Source organism: Geotrypetes seraphini, chromosome 1 (genome assembly GCF_902459505.1).
Source record: "Geotrypetes seraphini chromosome 1, aGeoSer1.1, whole genome shotgun sequence".
Classification (NCBI taxonomy): Eukaryota; Metazoa; Chordata; class Amphibia; order Gymnophiona; family Dermophiidae; genus Geotrypetes; species Geotrypetes seraphini.
Window position 1 is genome coordinate 456961126 of NC_047084.1, and position 19480 is coordinate 456980605.

Below are 19480 nucleotides of genomic sequence, written 5' to 3' on the forward strand. Positions count from 1 at the left end.
ATTTAAATCTTGTCACATTTGAAAGGAGCAAACGCAGCTTCCACAGTACATTATTGGTGTTAGTATGGCTATATATGATGGAAAAAGTGCCACTTATCTGAACAGATGTTTACACGGCTGCTTGTGAGGTTGAGATACCACAGTAGTAAGGTACTGAACCACGATCGGCTGCTGACTCCCTTGATAAATTAAGGTGTTGTACAAGCCTGATTTTTACCACACCTTGATACCTTCCCCTTAATCATGTAATAATTTTATTCTCATAGGACCCTCTCCCCTCTCATATACACACAATCAATGGGTTACCTTTGCCTAGAAAGCACTGTGATTTAGCATAAGCTGTTGGCTCACAGACCAACTACTGCTGGCCAACCAACCTTTCCCATCCCCCTTCCAGAGCACTTATCCCTTCCTCTTCTGCTGCTGTGGCTCCTGTCTTTGCTCCTTTCTTCATAGATGCTTCTATCTCTTTTCCCTGCCCATTCCTTTATGGAGACTCTTTTCCTTAATGATTGATTTCTAAACCCTGCTTGCCCCTCTATGGAAGTTTCTCACCTCTTTGATCATAAAGGTCCTCTGTGATGATTACAAATCCAAATCCCTCATTTTCTTTTCTCTCCAGCAGGACTTCAGTCAGAGGGAGTGTAGAAGGACCATTCCCAGTCACCTCATCAATGTCCAGGGCTACTGAGGGAGCACTGGGCCCTGACCCTGCTTGAGACCTCTGGCAGCAGTTTGAGATGTCTGTTTCTGAAGATAATGTGCTTGACCTGTGGCCCTGATGAAGACTGGGGTCTCTCTCTTGAGCACCAAATATCATGTTCTGGGGCTGCGGTTCCACAAAACTGGTGGCCCTAAAGGCATCAATGAGAGGTGTCCAGGTCTGGGAGGTATCTGCCAGAGCTCCGGAAGGCAGTACTGGCAACAGATGAAGTGAATTTTTAGGACATGTTTGTCTTGGCTCCTCCATTCTTGCTGTGTTCTGCCTTGGTACAGCAGTGAGAAAACCTGGGGACATAGAAGATATCCCTCTCAGCCCAGAGGAAGAAGGTGGTCCATCATCTCCTGCTGTTTGGTGATTAGAGGAGGAATAGAAAGAGGGAAATTGGGACACCAGTGCCTGAGTATGGATCTGCAGAGGCGAGTTAAGTGCAGGAGGTGACTTCTGCTTGACTTCTGCATTTCTATGGAGCCCTGGCACAGCTGGAACTGTAAAGACAAAGAGAAAAAATTAATGTTACCAATTAATGACACACACAGCATTCAAAAATGGGTCAGATAGGCACATGGAGTTTCTGAGATGACATATGCTTTCTTCCCCCAAAGCTAGTTTAACTCTGTTACCTCTCTTCTTCAGACACCGGTGCCAATAGAAGCAGCAGCAGGAATCAATATCCCACTGGCAGCACTTACATACAGTCAGGAAACTTTAATGACAAGACATTTGTACATGTGTTGCCCAAGTAATACTCCTTCACACTGACTTATTCCCACCAAATAGCCAGGTTCTTTGGAAAAAGAACCCCCCCCCCCCCACACACACTTACAGTTAAGTGAAAAAACTAGGATACCCCATGAAATATTCAGTTCTTTCTTAAGAAATGTTCACATATCGATGTCAAATCTTTTTTTTTATCTCTGAAAAAGAAAGTGATATAATTGCAGGTAAACAACAAATATTTTCCTTGATTTACTCATGAAACAAAAGATATCCACACTAACTGAGGAATGAATTAGGACACCCCCACATATCCTCCCAGTTAAAGTGGCTCAAATTACACACAGGTGTATCACATCAGGTGCACATGATTAGAAAATCATTACTCAGCATTTTGAAGGAGATTTGTCCTACTTAAACCTCAGACATTTAGTTTGGTGTGCTCATAACTGCTGCGGTGAGAGTGAACACCATGGTGAGATCAAAAGAGCTGTGTGAGGCCTTCAGAAAGATTGTAGCAGCTTATATGTAAGTCTTGTAATGGATTTAAAAAGATCTCAAAAGAATTTGATATTAGCCATTCCACGGTCTGGAAAATAGTGTACAAGTGGAGGACATTCCAAACAACTGCCAACATGCGGTCTAACCGTCCAAGCAAGTTGACCCACAGAGCAGACCGCAAGATGCTAAAAGAAGTCTCCAAATATCCTAAAATGTCATCACAGGACCTACAGCAGGCTCTTGCTACTGTTGATGTGAAAATGCATGCCTCTACAATCAGAAAGAGACTGCACAAATTTAACTTGCATGGGAGGTGTGCAAGGAGGAAACCTTTGCTCTCTAAGAGAAACATCAAGGCCAGACTGAAGTTTGCCAGAGAGAATGTAGACAAACACCAGGACTTCTGGAATAATGTTCTATGGATGGATGAGTCTAAACTTGAATTATTTGGACACCAGAAAAGAGGACATGTTTGGTGTACACCAAATACAGCATTCTAGGAAAAGAACATGATACCAACTGTGGAGCATGGAAGTGGAAGTGTCATGGTTTGGGGATGCTTTGCTGCAGCAGGACCTGGTCAGCTCACCATAACAGAATCCACCATGAATTCTACTGTGTATCACAGGGTGCTTGAGGAACATGTGAGACCATCTGTAAGAAAATTAAAGCTGAACTGGAACTGGACCCTGCAACACGACAATGACCCAAAACATACCAGTAAATCCACTAAGGACTGGAAGAAAACTAAGAATTGGAGAGTCCTGGAGTGGCCGAGTCAAAGCCCTGATCTTAATCCCATTGAGATGCTGTGGGATGATTTGAAACGGGCTGTACATGCAAGAATCCCCTCAAACATCTCACAGCTGAAAAAATTCTGCATTGAGGAGTGGGTCAAACTTTCCTCAGACTGATGTCAGAGACTGGTAGATGGCTACAAGAAGCTTTTCACTGCAGTTATTTCAGCCAAAGGTGGTAACACTACCTAGCTATTAGGGTGTCCTAATTTATTCCTCAGTTAGAATATACATTTTTTGTGGATATCTTTTGTTTCATGAGTAAATCAAGGAAAAATTATGTTGTTTACCTGCAATTACATCATTTTCTTTTCCAGAGATAAATAAAAAAAGATTTGACATTAATATGTGAACATTTTTTAAGAAAGAACTGAATATTTCATGGGGCGTCCTAATTTTTTCACATGACTGTATTTAAATCTCTGTACAACCCTGGCAAATCAATATTGGTTTATACTAATCTGTGGTGTTTTATACCATTGTGAAGTTTTATCCTATATCAAAAGTGGCAAAGCAATAATAAGGGTAAATTTCAGTTATTCCAATATCAGGTGGGTAAATGTTTCATCAAGGCACATCAGAAAGGTTACGTTTTTAGTTATCAAAGATGAGATGGGGAATCTGACCCAGAGCCAGTGGAAGGGGAATCTATAATATATCTATTTTTCAGTGGAACATGGGAATTGGTGCCAGCAGTAATGATGGTTAAGTTGCATGGCAACAATGCAATCAATTTGCCATAGTCAACAGATGAACAGAAAGAAAACAACCTCAGTAGTATTTACCATGAAAAAGAACAGCATAGGCGTCAGAACGGGGGAGGCCACAGGGGCTGTGGCCTCCACAAAAATCGCCAATTTTAAGTACCACTTTTATTCCTGGTGGTCCAGAGGTGCAGCGGGCAGAAGCAAACTTTCCGCACTCCTGCCAGCTGCTATCCCAGTCAGTCGCGGCTGGTTTCTTCTGTCGTTGAGCGGCAATGAGCAGGAGTGCAATTTACTCCTGCTTGGCACTCAGAGGCTTCTTTGATTGGCTCCCGCGAATTCTCACGAATCATGAGAGCCAATCAAAGAAACCGCTGAACGCCGAGCATGAGCACCAAAGCGTACTCCTGCTGCAAATATAGTGGCAGAATATATCTGCATGTGTGACCAAGGCCAGGTGTTCTGGTAAGAATGAATGTTGAGAAACAAGTTTGCTTTGCGTAGTTTAATTTTGTGGTTAATAAGATTATATTGTGTGTATAAATGAAAAATGAATGGAAAAAATAGTATTACAATTAGTAGTATTATGGGGGCAGGGTCTGGGGCGGAGCTTGTGGGCCCCCCAAACAAAAAAGCGTTCTGCTGCCTATGAGGAAGAGTATTTTATAATGAAGAAACTAATTAGAAGTACTCTAAAAGGGGCAGTTACAATAAGGTTAAAATTCTGCATTAGCTGTGGAGACTGTTTAAAAATAACTCCTCAAAAGCCCAGATAAAATGTATTCCACAAGCTCAAAAGGCTTGAAAGAAAAACAAATATCTGTCACAATGGCTAAATGATAATGTGAGATCCTACAGTTGCAAAAAAAGCATTGTTAAAAAAATGAAACATGGGACCTTACAGGAGAATTAGAAAGACACATATCTATTGGCAAATTAGAGGTAAAACATTAACAAAGCAGGTTAAGAAAGAATCTAAGGAGAGATTTGTCAAAGAGGCAAACACTAACAAATAATTGTTTCAAGAACAGTGGTACCTCAGAATCCGAACACCCCAGAACTTGAACAACTTGGAATCCAAACTTTTTTTTAATTAAATTTTGCCCTGAAATCCGAACGTTGCTTTGGAATCCGAATGTACGGGAACTGCAGTGCAAGTGTTGCCCAGCCCAAAGCTTCCCCTCTGACGCAGCTTCCTGTTTCCGCCTGGGAAGGAAGCTTTGGGCTGAGCACCGCTTGTAGTTGCTGTTGCCAATCTTGCTGCCTATGCCAGCAGGGGCCCGATCTTGCTGCCTATGCCAGGGGGACCCGATTTTGCTGAGTTTGTGGGGCCAAGGAACAGATTAATCCAGTTTCTATTATTTTCCTTTTTTTTTTTTTTAATTCTTTATTCATTTTATAACTTACATCAAGTGTACAGTAAATATCAAGCAATTATAATATAACATCACTTGAAAAATCTTCAATATCATACACCAAATAAGATTTAACCCCCCACCCCTTCCCAAATTCATATATAACTAATATTTACCACCTGAAAATAATATCCTATGACATTCATATATATATTCTTAATGGAAAATCAAGAAAACCCCCCCCACCCCAAATCCACATGTGTATTAAAATTGGGAAAAGTGTAACTTATTCATTACTATAATTTAATAATGGTCCCCACACATCCTTAAATTTATTATAATAATCTTTTTGTACTGCCAACGCTCTTTCCATTTTATACACATGACAAACTGAATTTCACCAAAAACAATAATTCAGTCTTCTATAGTCCTTCCAATTATATGTTATTTGTTGGCTGGCAACTCCTGTTAATATCATCAAAAACTTGTTATTATTAGCAGATATTTGACATTTAGCTCTCATAGACATGGCAAATAAAATTGTGTCATATGACAATGCAACATGATTCTATTATTTTCAATGGGAAAAACTGTCTTGGAACTCAGACGGGGTTCTGGAATGGATTAAGTTTGGATTCCAAGGTACCACTGTATACCAAAAACTTAGAACCTCGTTGAGGAAGTCAGCTGCGCCATTAATGAAGCAGTTTTCAAAAGGAGACACACCTTTCCTATGACTACCACATAGGGAAAAGTACCTGCAAAGATCTGCAGCTGATTTTTTTTACAGCAAAATAACAGAAAGTAAATTAGAATTTTTTTTTTTATTTGTTCAGGCTTTTATAGATTAGTGTGCTTGGGAAGGAGTGGGATTGGTACCTCTTTTATATAATTACAGCACTGATGTGATATTTTATGAAGGAGGATTGATCTTGAGTGGTTGTGTGTAGAACTTTCCTATTTTATATTGGAGTTTTTGTTTAATATGCTATTTTTATTTATTTTTAAAATTTGAATTCCGCATTTACATACATAATTCCAATTATCACAACATCATAAAACATGCAATTCTTTACAATTATGCAACTATAAGTGACAGGGAAAATTAAAAAAAAGTCTGCCAAAGCTATAGGAATGCTCTAACAAACAGATGAGTTTTCAAAGATTTCAGGTTTTGACACAACCCTAATGTATCATTCAGAGCATTCCATAACCGTGGATCTGCCACAGAAATTGCTGTCATCCATATTTTCTTATATTACAGCAGAAAGGCAAGGGAGATGTCCTTTCAACCAAATGTAAGCCTTTATTATGTCAAGAACACAATCATAAGAAGAACATAAGAAGTTGCCTCCGCTGAGGCAGACCAGAGGTCCATCTCGCCCAGCGGTCCGCTCCCGCGGCAGCCCATCAGGCCCACTGCCTGAACAGTGGTCTCTGACTAATTTTATAAATTACTTCTAATCCTATCCCTATAACCTTACCTCTACTCCTATCTGTACCCCTCAATCCCTTTGTCCTCCAGGTACCTGTCCCAACAAGGATCCTAGTTTCGGCATATATAAACGCCTTCCTCAGGGGACACTGGTTCAAACAACGATAATAGTAAAAGCACTGGGCAGTGGAGGCAGGTAGCTAAGAGAAATCTCTAACGGCCTCTTTTACAAAGCTGCACGGCAACAGCCCTGAAGCCCTTTAAATCTCTATGGGCTTCGGGGCGATTTGCGCAGCGCAGCCGCTAGCGCGGCTTTGTAAAAAAGGCCGTGTCAGTTACTGACAGATTTGCTTGGGGTTTTTTTCTATGGGCACAGATGTTGTGCCCATAAAAAAAAATGCTATGCTGTGCCTCTCCCCCCCCCCCTCCCCTCTCCTCCCTAACAACTCCAGTACCAAAACAGAAGCAGGAGTTACCCGTCGGGTTTTCTAGGTCGATAGTACCAATCCTTCTGGCATGCAAAGTTAGGCCATCGATCAGATGGCTGGTTTTAATATTAATGACCTTATTTGCATGTCAGAATTGGAGAAAGTACAACCGCACAGAAAACCATGTGGTGAGCTGTTTTGAGCATAGGGTCAGCAATCGGAGACTTTAGAGCATCTAGCCCGGAGTGTTAAGAGACTTGCCCAGGATCACCAGGAACAGTGCCGGGCTTGAACCTGCAACCTCAGGATGCTAAGGCTGCAGCCCTAACCACTAGGCCACTCTTAATTATCCATTAGTTTGACCTAGAATGGCATTTCTTATGTTCTTTTTATTACTAGTGGGTCAGATACGAAATTGCTGTGAAAAGAGTAGGTTCAGAAAATTACTAAAGACGCAACTATTCATAGATGCTTTTTTTTAGTTACTTTAGCTAAAATTGATGAATTATCTATGACCACATTATGGCATTTTTCTGAGGATCGTATGTATTTTCATTTTATTACATGTGTATTTTATTATGTTTTTGCTTTTATTTTGTTGTCATTTTAATATTGTGTATGTAAATTATGTAAACCATTTAGTTTTAAACGGTATATAAATTTTTAAAATAAATAAATACTTTCTAGAGCAAAGGTTTTCAACCCAGTCCTCGGGGCATATCCAGCCAGTCAGGCTTTTCAGGATATCCCTATTGAATTCATTGCTCAAATTCTTAAAACCAGCTATTAAATATTTAGTACAAACAAGTAATATCTTAATCAATTCAATTTTAATGTCCCTGCTCGAGTCATGCTTAGTTTATTGGTAGGTGAAAGATTTTTTTAATGATTATGGTGAGGTTTGAGTATGAATGAAAGGGAATGTATGTGAATTATTTTGTATTGTAGGTGAGCCTTGCAAATACAGCTCCTGGAGACACCAGGTGGCAAGACACAGTCTTGTGTTGAGCTGAATGCTTTGTGAATTGAAGAACAGGACCATCGTGAGGACAGAGAGGCCTGCCAGTTGCGTTTAAGAAATTGTGATTTTCATGTGCTAGACTACTGTGCAACATCCGGTTTGAAGCCTCTCTGAATTGACGATTATGGACTACTGGACTAAGATCCAGTTTTGGATAGAAGTAATCACAATGACTGTAGTATGTGTGTGAAAGTTGGAAAGTGAATGCGAGTTGATGGTGATTAAGTTCACTAACTAAATTATTCTGGTATTTATTAATAAATTAAGTATTGGTAATTTGTAAAAGTATTGTAATGAAATGAATTGTAGATAACATTAAAATTGAGCTGATTAAGATAATACTTGTTTGTACTAAATATTACTAATAACTGGAAAGATCATACTAGGTTGAACTTTAATTTTTGGTGGAATTCATTATGCCACATATATAGAATGGAAAGATCAATAGCGATACAAAATGGAAATTATAATAATTTTATTAAAATTTGGGAGCCATTAACGTCTTTTTATCATGATTAAATGCCATTTTTCTATTAGTCATACACCATGTAATATTGGGAGGGGGGAGGGATACAAATATAGGTTTCTTATTATGAATGAAGGGCTTTGAGGGAGGGTGGGGAGAGGGTTACAATTGTATGTTTAGATTATAATGATAAGATATGCAAGTGCTCTGATTAATTGTGTTTATTATGATTGTTGTACACTTGATGAAAGTTTTAAAAATGAATAAAGAATTTTTTTTTTTTTTAAATATTTAATAGCTGGTTTTAAGAATTTGAATAATCCAATAGGCAGCTATTTAATTAACTGAAAAAACCCCAAGCTTAGGCTTTAGGTTATTGAATTCATTGGGGATATCCTGAAAACCTTGACTGGCTGGGTATGCCCTGAGAACTGTGTTGAAAACCACTGTTCTACAGAATAATTGTTAATAAAAGAAATGTTGGCAAAATAACCCCTCCTTTACTAATGCGTAGTGCGGGTTTTAGCGCCGGCAGTGGCGGTAACTGCTCTGAAGCTCATAGAATTCCTATGAACGTCAGAGCAGTTACCACCGCTGCCGGTGCTAAAACCTGCACTATCCGTTAGTAAAGGAGGGGGGTAAATATCCAAATGATTGAAACAATGAAACAACTAACATAAAAATCCTAAGAGACCAGCACCATATTAGACCTTAAAAAAGGGCAGGGGAAAATCCTAGAAAATTAAAAAGATGAAATTATATAAGACAACAAGATTCCTTATGTCAGTGGTCTCCAACTTTTTCATGTAAAGGGCTACAGTGTGAATACAAGAAAGCTCTGAGGGCCACCAAAAGATTTCAAGCTTACACATACTACAGAAACGAAGGCCCGACCCCGGCAAGAGTTGTGAAGGTTGTGCTGACAATGTGTGTGTGAGGGGGGTAACAAAGAAAGTGAGAGGGAGGGAGATAGGTACCCATCAGGAGGGAGGGGAGGAGGAGAGGAATGATGCACCCAATTGGGGGGAAGAAGAGGGAGAGGAGAGAGAGAGAGATGCCAGACCATGGGAAAGGGAGGGAGGGAGGGGGAGGAGAGGAGATGCCAGACCATGGAGGGGAAGGGAAAGATGGACCGGGGGAAAGGAAGGAGAGGAGATGCCAGAGCATGGAGGGGGCGGGATAGATGGAAAGGAAGGAGAGGAGGGAAGGGGACAGAGATGCCAAACATAGGAGGAGGGGGTAGAGACAGAGAGAGAAAGATGCAGATGGGGTGAAGCTGAAATGAATCATGTATAAAGGAGAGAAGGGTAACAGGAAAGACAGTTTATGGAAGATGCCAGATGGAAGGGGGAGAGGGTGGATACTAGATGGAAGGGACAGTGCGGAAAGCGGATGGAAGAGAGAGAAAGAGAGTGAAAAGTGAATGGAAGGGGCAAAGTGAGAGGGTGGACAATGGATGGAAGGAGTAAAGAGACAGGGCAGATGCTGTATGGAAGGGAAAGAAAGGATAGACGCTGGATGGAAAGAAGACAGTGAAGAGAAGATGTTTAAAGCAGAAATGACAAAGAGTAAATAAAAAGATTTTTTTTGTTGCTTTAGAATAAAGTAATATTGTAGCTGTATTGACAAACATTTATACAGAAAATGGAAATATGATAATCTTTTTACTGTACTAAATTTAATACAAGTTTTAATAACTTTGGGAGACCAAAACCCCCTTCCTCAGATCAGGACAGGATACTATAACTGCAGTATTCTATACAGACCTGAGGAAGGAGGTTTGGGCCTCTGAAAGCTAACTGAAATATGTATTAGTCCAATAAAATGATATTTTCTTATTTTACATTTTGTGTTTTATTTGTGTTTGTTAATTTGTAAAGTGATGATTGTTATTTGTCAGTTTATTCAAATTTACATTTGCTTTCTTTATATTATGCACAGTATTAGGGGACATGTATCACTGTTTCTGTTGTGTTGCATTGTATGCAGAGTCTGGCTCCTTGGCGGTTCAGTTTAAATTTTGTTTACATATTTCTATTTTTAATTTGTGATTACTTATTCCATACTAGGTGAGGGTGTATCTGTGTTCTGTGAATATGAAAAGGACATGGTTTTCTGTTAGCATTGACTGTACAGGATCTGCCTTGCTGTTTAGTTTTACAATGAGTGTATTGATGTTCTAGTGCAGGGGTAGGCAATTCCGGTCCTCGAGAGCCACAGGCATGTCAGGTTTTCAGGTTATCCACAATGAATATGTATGAGATGGATCTGTATGCACTGCCTCCTTGAGATGCAAATCTATCTCATGCATTTTTATTGTGGATATCCTGAAACCTGACCTGCCTGTGGCTCTCGAGGACCGGAATTGCCTACCTCTGTTCTAGTGTTCACTGCAGTGACTAAGATGCTCCTTTTCCTAGGTAAACCCTTGCTGTGTGACTCGTGGATTATTACTAAAGATAATTTTTTTGAATACAAGAGGGGGGTGTTAAAAATGATTGGCCCCAGGTGTCAAATATACTAGGTACGCCACTGATTTGAGGACTGCATTGGAGGACTTTAGGGTTCATATACAGCCCTGGGGCCATGCATTGGAAACTACTGGCTTATGTTCTTATTCTAGGTTGTCCCTAGTTCCCATGGATTTGTGCTGGTTTTTATTGATCTACAATATTATAAACACCACTGATCAGGGTTTTACGTTGCTGTATGCTGGTTCACTGTTTTATAGAGAGGTTTTAAGCTGTTGTTAATTTATATCATTTGTAACAATTTATACTCGTTTGTACTACTTTATACAGAACTCTGCTGGTTGATATTAGTTTGATTTGGTTTGTGTTATTTATACTGTTCTATTCTGGTCTATACTAGTTTATTTTGGTGAGTTAGTTTATTATGGAAAGTAAAGGTTTGTAATAGTCTTTGTTGTTTTGTGCTATTATGAAAGGGTCTGTACAAGTGCAGAGATCATTACCTTCTCTCTCTACCAGAAGAATCACGTCTCCATCCTTCACATGATAACACAGAATCTCTTCTATCTGCTCTGGGCTCAGGCTGCATATATCTACCCCATTAATCTTCATGATAATATCGCCTTCAGCCAGCAGGGGGCAGGAGCAGGATTCCCAGATCCGCCCCACCCTGGCTCCTCCCCTTCCTTGCTCTGGCATGGTGATTGAAAAGCCCAGCCCAGTGGCACTCCTCAGCATGGGCACAGGGGTTAATCTGCTCCTGGTTGCCAGGGCAGTAGGGCGTGATGGTATGTAGTTTTCACAGTCCCTCTGAGGCAGTGCGGTGGTGGCGCTCTCCTCCAAGGCCATAGTTCCAATCTGCTGCTGTGTCACAGGATGGTCACCTTCCTCACCCTGTTTCTGAGACCCAGAGCCAGAGTCCGCATGAGGCTCTATGTTGAATATGGGAGTCAGCTCTAGCAGGCTAGTTTGAAGAATATTGATGGATGGGTTGAATTCAGATGGTACGAGTCTTTGCTGAGTGTGTGTGGGCACCTCATTGCCCTTTTCAGACCTCTCAGTCTGTGCAGGCTCTTTGCTCACTTTCTCAAGCCCCTCACTGATCTTCATCAGCTCCTGAGACTGGCCGGGCTCCTTGCTGGCTTTTCCCAGATCCTCAGACTGTAGCACAGAAGGGGACTGGGGACATTCCTGGTGAGACACTGCTTCCACAGCTGGCAACAGTCTCAGTCCCTCACCTCTGCAATAATCCACAATGCAGTTTCCATGGACCACAACCATGACATCTCCTGAGGCAACGGAAAAACACAGAGAAATGTCAGCATATGAACAACTACAGGCTGAGAAAACTTTTTTATGAGTAGGATGGGACATGATTCTCCACCCCCCCAAGAGACCAGAAGAGCCAAACCAGCAGGGCTCTTGCTCCTAGGGTCCTGTGCTGCCAGCGTCTCTCTTGGAATATTATTATTAATCTTTCTCCTCTAGAACAATGTATCTCCCTTCAGACAGTATAGCTCTGCATATGAGGATATTAAAATATCTTAATTCTGTCAGTAGTTCTTCCCAGCTTGGTACCACAGTGCCACCCTGTGACCACACCAAAACATTGCCTCCATTGAAAATTATCTTTGGTGGGATGGAAAGAGCAAAAGGGGGAGGGAGTTGCATATCGTAGGGGGTTATAAGACACATGATCTCTTACTAACTGTATATGTCAAGACATTAGCATCTTGGGGGATAGTGGGAGGACTGTTTGTCTAAAATATGAATAAAGTAATGAGTTAATTTATATTCTTGATTTATTGCTGTTGTTATGCAATCCCTTCAATAAAGAAATTAAACATAAACATCATTATCTTGTGGAGTTTTATACAGGATGTCTTCTTCATATGCCAAGACCTAGGATGGCAACAGTACTTGGAAGGGAAAGAACAATGGACAGTGAATTCGCTGTGAGGAAGGAGTAGTGACCTGGATGCTTGGAATAAGGTCATGACTGAAAGGAAATTGTTGACCCTGATGGTATGAAAGGAGGGCAGCATCATTCTACGGAGGAACTGTTATGTCCTGAGGTGGGGGAAGTGGATTATAATGCTGAGGGCTACAAGGACAAGCTTTGCAGGGAGATGAGGGAGGCTATAAATAAATAAATGTCTTAGGCAGCATGGGTGGTGAGCAGAAGTGACCATGAAAGGTGATCAGGTTTTGGACATTATGCAAGAAGGGATCTAGTGGCCCTGTTCTCCTTGTCTGCTGGATTTGTTTATAAGGTTATGCCTCAACAGGAGCTAAGATTGTTGCTCCTCACCTTTCATCGCTGTCCTGAGATCTGGAGTAGATAATCCAGCGGAGTTTTGTAGAAACTGCAGCAAGCGACCCCTCTGAGCACTAAAATGGAAAGAAGCAGAGATCGCGCTCAGCATCTTTCAAGCTCAAAGGATCCATAAGTTACATTCCAACACAAAACCACCATTAGGCTAATAGAAAATGCAGAGATTGGAAGCATTTCTATCACTCGAAAGAGAGAAGGACAGAAAGGAATATCTCAGACACCTTTGTAGCCCAGAGGGGGTGCAGAGAAGTGGGACAGAGAATTTGAGAGAGAGTATGGAATGGCAGAGTGTATCGTTCTCTGGGTTAGAAGTAGAGAATGAAACGGGGACAAATTTATCCCCGTCCCCGCAGGAACTCAATTTCCCCATCCCGTCCCCACGTGTTTTGTCACTGTCCCTGTCCCATTCCTGTAAGCCCAGCCTTAACCGCACAAGCCTTGAACACTTATCATTTTGAACTGTTTGAGGCTTGTACAGATGAGGATGGAGCTTGCAGGAATGGGGCAGGAACAGGAAAATAACTCACGGGGGTAGGAACGGGAAAATGAGTTCCCGCGGGGATGGGGAAAAATTTGTCCCCCGTGTCATTCTCTAGTTAGAAAGCACAACATACCCCACCTCCATAACTGTGGCTATTCTGTACCACACAAGGGTATTCATCCAGCAGTCACTGGAATTTCCTCACCAGACTCACCTCAGGCTACAGCATTCCTGTTTGTTTACTTCCCAGTTCTGATGCGATGCTCTGGCATGGTCCATCATACTCTGATGGTCCATACAGCCTAATTCCTTTCTCAGTAGACTGAGAGACTCCCTTTGAAAATTGGGTCTTGCTGAGGGCATAGAATCTCCTGTCAGGTAAAGAATAAATAGACTCGGCTGTCAGAGAGTGTTACAGCCTAGCAATGAGAGCCAGGTGGCCACTACAATACCTGACACAAATAATAATAAAAACAGTCCTTAATAGGCTGTGTCAGCCTACTAGAGGCAGTTCAATAACTGGGCACTCCATTTTAAGAACCTAAATGCTACAGGGGAAGCACCTATTCTATAACGGCATCTGGGTGCCCAGATTACATTCTAGAATACTGGCATAAACCTTCATTGGCGCTCCTAAAGTTAGAAGTGCCTGCTTAAGCCAGGTCAGTAGCAGGTGTAAAATGGGTGTGCCTAAGTATTACATGCAGTGCACATAACTTAAAGTATTCTGTAAGTTTTGCACACATGTGGGAGACACTCCCATGCCCCCCATGTACAGTATATGCCGCCACCCCACCCCCCTCTTGCAGTTGTGCGTGCCTTTACAGAATAATATGTAGTGCACTTATGAAGTAAAGTGCATGTAACTGCACAAGCTCATTTCTGGAATTTGCCTTTTTACAATCTATTGAAGACAGATGGAGACCTACTACACCTTACAATTTTAGTCATAGCTTGTCCACATTTAACTTAGTACTTGGTTACCCAGGGGAATTTCAGGACCTAAAACAGACCTGCAAAAAAAAAACAGATCTGCAAAAAAAAAAAAAAACCCTAAACAAATGGGCAGAATGAGGGAGTGCAATTTTGAAAGCTATTTTCAATGGCAATATGCTATTTGGAACATGCATGCTTTTACCCCCCTCCCCCCCAACCCCTCAATTTATCTGGGAATAAAATAAGGGCAGGAACTGAAACAAATCATGTACAATTGTGATCTCAAAAGTATTAATATTGTTTTGGTAAGAAGAAGAGCCTGCAGGTACTTTTTCCTTTAGCAGTTTTCAAAATGAAAGGATATATGTACTGTTCCCTTAAAAGCTGATGCAAAGTTCCCAAAAAGAGATTAGGCTTTTACCTTGCTAATATCTTTTCTAGGAGATAGGTGTTTCATTCTGGACAGACAGGTAATATCCCCAAATTTGTGAGCTGTGCAGAAGGAATCCACTGCAACTTTGGAATTGCTCCTCCTTTACTAGGGGGCTCTGCTGCCCCCTTTGGTTTGTACCAAAGCAGGTAATAGTCTCATATAGAAACACATGTGAAGGAGGGGTACTGGGAAACTCCCCAAACTATAACCCTGTTCTGCTTTGAAATTAAAACAAATATGTTAAACATAGCTGTTGGACAATCAAAACAGTGGACAAATCATGCCAAACAGAAACATTTATGGAGCTCAAATAATACCCCATTGTGCTAAAGCAATAGATTTCTTCCTACCCTTAAGGACTGACTGACATTCAAATTTCAGTTTGGACTCAAGCTTTCTGATTGAGACAGTGGGGAAGCGCAGGAGATAACTGACAGGGCAGGGCTCCAGAAAGACACACCTTTCCACTAGAAAAGATATTAGCAAGGTAAGAACCTATTCTTTTTTTCTAGTGCAATAGGTGTCCTGGGCAGACAGGATGTAGAAAAGAGGTCCCAGAAGTCTAGGGTGGGACCACTATGTCGGCTCATAATACTGAGGACCCAAAGGCAGGGTTCTCCCTGCCACTGTAAAACTTGGAAAATGTACTTAGAATGGAACACGCCACTGCCCTACAAATCTCCTTGGGGGATTCTTCCTGAGCTTCCACCCATAAAGAAGCTACTCATCTAGTGGAATGTGCCTTTATGGAAACTGAAGACTGTTTACCACAAGCAATATATGCAGCTAAAATGACCCTACGGATCCATCGTAGGTATTCATGGCCTTGGAAGCTGGTGCGCCGCATAAGCCTGACTAGTGAGCACAAAAAGATGGTGAGATAGCTTGAACCCAATGGTGACCTCAAGATATCAGAAAAGCACTCTTCTCACATCCAACATTTTTAGAATCCAGTCCTTAGAACCTGTGGATTGAAACGCTGGCAGTCTGACTTCTTGATTGACATGGAAAGCCGAAACAATCTTTGGCAAAAAGGACAGAAATGTGCACAAAGAAACTTCGGCCTCTATGAACTTGAGGAAAGGCTTTGTGCTAGAAAGAACCTGTAGCTCTGAGACCCCAGCAACAAACAATGGAGTGGACGGTTGCTGCAGACAGCGCACTTTTTCCTGGATCCAGAGTCTGTCTGCTGAGAAAATTGGCTTGGGCACTGTCCACCCCCGCAACATGCACCTCTAAGAGCCTGAGGATGAGACTCCACCCACCTGAATAGTAAGCGGGCCTTAGATTCAGCTGTGCACTCTTGGTGCCTACTAGAGAATGACACGGGGAAAAAATCTGTCCCCGTCACTGCACCGTCCCCGGACCACCATCCTCTGCACCGCCCCGTCACCGCCGTTCCCTTCACCGCCACCGCCATCCCTTTCACCGCCCCGTCACCGCCACTGCCATCCCATTCACCACCCCGTCACTGTCCCCGTCTAGCACCCATCTTCTTCCCTCCGCTCCCCCATAGTCTGGCATCTGTCTTCTTCCCTTCCAGCGTCTTCTCCCCACTCTGCCTTCCACATTTCCTTTCAGGGTCTGTTCCTCTCTACCCTCTTTCAGTGTCTTTTCTATTCCTTTCCACCACCACCCTTCCCTCCCTCCTTTACCATCTGTTCCTTTCTACCACCCTTCTTTCATATCTTCTATCAGTCCCCCCCCATCACTAGCAGTCTCTCTTCTCCCTTACCATGAGCAAACAGAACTTCTGAAAATTGTATTGCTGAGGCATTATTTCTAGTACGCCTTTTTGTCCAAATGGATAATGACATCAATTTTATAATTCTTACTGTTTGCTCTGATTTCATTCACAATTTGGTTTGTGTTTTGTACCTGAGGATTCCATGAGGCATTTAACCTTTTCCTGTCTCTTCTGTGATTTCAAGTTGATTCCTTCAATAATGGAGTCTCAAGGCAGTAGCAGTTTTCTATTTTGGGCTCTTTTGACATTGTTTAAGGGATTTCTTGTACATTTGGTGCTGGTCTTCTTTGATGAGGTCACTTCAGAATCTATTTCCAAGGAAGAGAAACTTTTTCCCTTTCACCCCCTCCTTCCTTGTGTGAGCCGGAACACACGGTCCCCGCAAGCAAGTAATTTTATATCATTTTCATTCTATTCATTCATAGAAATTAAAGTCTAGATAATGCCAGTCACATAACAAAACATGATTTTACAAAAATAATTCCCTGCACAGTCAAGCCTGCAAGGATTACTAGATGTCTTTCAGCAGCTCCCCTCCCTCCCTCCCCCTTACCTTTGTGGCCAAGTCAAAATGATCTACCAACAATAAAATTTTAAAAACACAAAGCACGCTGTACGCAGAGAAAATGTTAATTATCATTTATATTCCGCGGATTTTCAAAGAGGTCAAGGCAGATGACTTTATGCAATGTCACCTCAGTAACAACTATACAAAAATAGACAAATATTCCCCCTCCCTTTTTACTAAACTGCGATAGCGGTTTTTAGCACAGAGAGCTGCGCTGAATGCCCCACGCTGCTCTCGACGCTCATAGGCTCCCTGCGCTAAAAACCGCTATTGCGTTTTAGTAAAAGGGGGCCATAGTGCAAAATATAGACAGCAGATATAAATTCTCAAAACGGACACATTTTGATCACTAAGTTGAAAATAAAATCATTTTTCCTACCTTTTTGTCTGGTGATTTCATGAGTCTCTGGTCCTTCTTTCTTCTCCTGCCCTCCCCCCTTCTTTCTTTCTCTCTCCCCCTGGCTCCCCTCTTTATTTCTGCCTTTCTTTCTCTCTCCCTCTGGCCCCCCTCTTTATTTCTGCCTTTCTTTCTATCTTCCCCTGGCCTCCCTCTTTATTTCTCTCTCCCCTTGGCCCTCCTCTTTCTTTCTGCCTTTCTTTCTCTCCCTCTTGACCCCCTCTTTATTTCTGCCTTTCTTTCTCTCTCCCCCTGACCCCTCTTTATTTCTGCCTTTCTTTCTCTCTCCCCCTGGCTCCCCCCTCTTTATTTTTTCCTTTCTTTCTCTCTCCCCCTAGCCCCCACAAAGCCATCATGCCAATTTCTCCACTTCCACGATTATTTCCCTACCCTCACCCCCAAGCCAGCAGCCGATTTCTCCCTGCTCCTTCCCCGATGTCCTGAACTTCATCGGGCAGCAGCAGCATTCACAATTCACTGCTGTTGCCCGCTTCAGGCCTTCCTCTCTGTCGGGTCCTGTCTTCATGAAAACAGGAAGTAGGCAGGACCCGGCAGAGAACAAGGCCTGAAGCCGGCAACAGCAGCGAATTGTAAACGCTGCTGCTGCCCGAAGAAGGTAATGGAGCACGAGGCAGACCGCTTCTCCCCCCTCCCAGCCGAACCCCCGCTGACCCTCCTATCTCCCCCCTCCGTGAACCTTTCCGACCCTCCCAGCGAGAGCAGCAAACCTCCTTCGCGGCTTTCTCCTCCCTATGCCGCGTCACTGATGATGTCATTAGTGATGCGGCAGAGGGAGGAGAAAGCCGACGCTACTGGAGGGAGGTTTGCTGCTTTCGCTGGGAGGGTCGGAAAGGTTCACTTGGGGGGGGAGAGATAGGAGGGTCAGCGGGGGTTCGGCTGGGAGGGGGGAGAAGCGGTCTGCCTCGGTGCTCCAAGGCCTGGCGCCATTACCTTTTTCGCCCCTCCCGCCCCCCCCCCCTCCTTGGTACGCTACTGCTCTCCAGCTCTCCTTAGTTTGCCAGTTTTCTTTTTCGGCGACCAGCACGCTTTCAAAGAGCCGCGCATGCGCGGCTGCTCAAAGTTCAATCTTCTGCTCTGCTGCAACTTCCTGTTTCCGGTTGGGTCAGAGCAGAAGATTGAATACTGAGCAGCCGCGCGTGCGCGGCTCTTTTGAAAGCGTTCCGGTCGCCGAAAAAGAAAGCCAGCAAACTAAGGTGAGGTGGAGAGAGGAAGCTGGTTAAACGATCGAGCCGGCATGCGGGTGGGCGAGTGGGGGCTGCGGGGACCGCACGATCCTTTATGCCTCACTGCGGTGACAAGACCATTCACCGCTCCACGGGGCGGTGATGGCCTTGTCCCCGTCCCCGCAGAGGCTGCCAATTTTCATTCCCCGTTTTTGGCGGGTTACCCGCGGCTAAACGCAGTAGCCGCGGGTAAACCGCCACCGTGTCATTCTCTAGTGCTTACCATATGCCACCGCAGACGCATTGTCTGAGAAGACTTGGATCGCTAGTCCCTATAGACTCTTCTCCAGTCTCTGCAATGCCAATTGAATTGCATAAAGTTCCAATCTGCTGATCAACCACTTCTTTTGGGAGGCCAACCAATGCTCCAGGATCAGGCATCTGTTGCAGTGAGCCCTCCAGCCCAAGAGGCTGGCATCTATTGTCACAATGCTCCTTGATAACACCTGTTGATGGAGCCATCAGCTCATAATGGCCTGGGATTCTGGAGTCCACGGCAGAGACATCTGCATGGAGTCCAATTAAGGAGACCACCTCGATAGTAATGCGATCTGACGAGGACGCATGTAAGCCTTCGGCCATGGGACCACATCTATCGAGGCTGACATAGAGCCTAACACCTTGACATAGTGCCACACGAATGGAGCTGGTTTGGTCAACAAACTTGTTATTTGGGTGCAATGTTTCGCTCTGCATGCCTCTGGAAGATAGATACGACCTTTT

General features: G+C 43.0%; 1 protein-coding gene across 3 annotated transcripts in view; it reads right to left on the minus strand.

The window, feature by feature from the left end:
* LOC117349119 (membrane-associated guanylate kinase, WW and PDZ domain-containing protein 3-like) overlaps positions 1–19480 on the minus strand; it is a 115239-nt gene that overhangs the window by 77415 nt on the left and 18344 nt on the right. For all 3 annotated transcript variants that reach the window (XM_033922162.1, XM_033922171.1, XM_033922152.1), the window contains 4 exons: positions 13647–13803; positions 12928–13007; positions 11120–11905; positions 556–1209 (listed from right to left, as the gene is read on the minus strand). In XM_033922162.1, coding sequence (XP_033778053.1) covers positions 556–1209; positions 11120–11905; positions 12928–13007; positions 13647–13795 — 1669 coding nt within the window. In that variant the 5' untranslated portion in view covers positions 13796–13803. The remainder of the gene's footprint in view (positions 1–555; positions 1210–11119; positions 11906–12927; positions 13008–13646; positions 13804–19480) is intronic.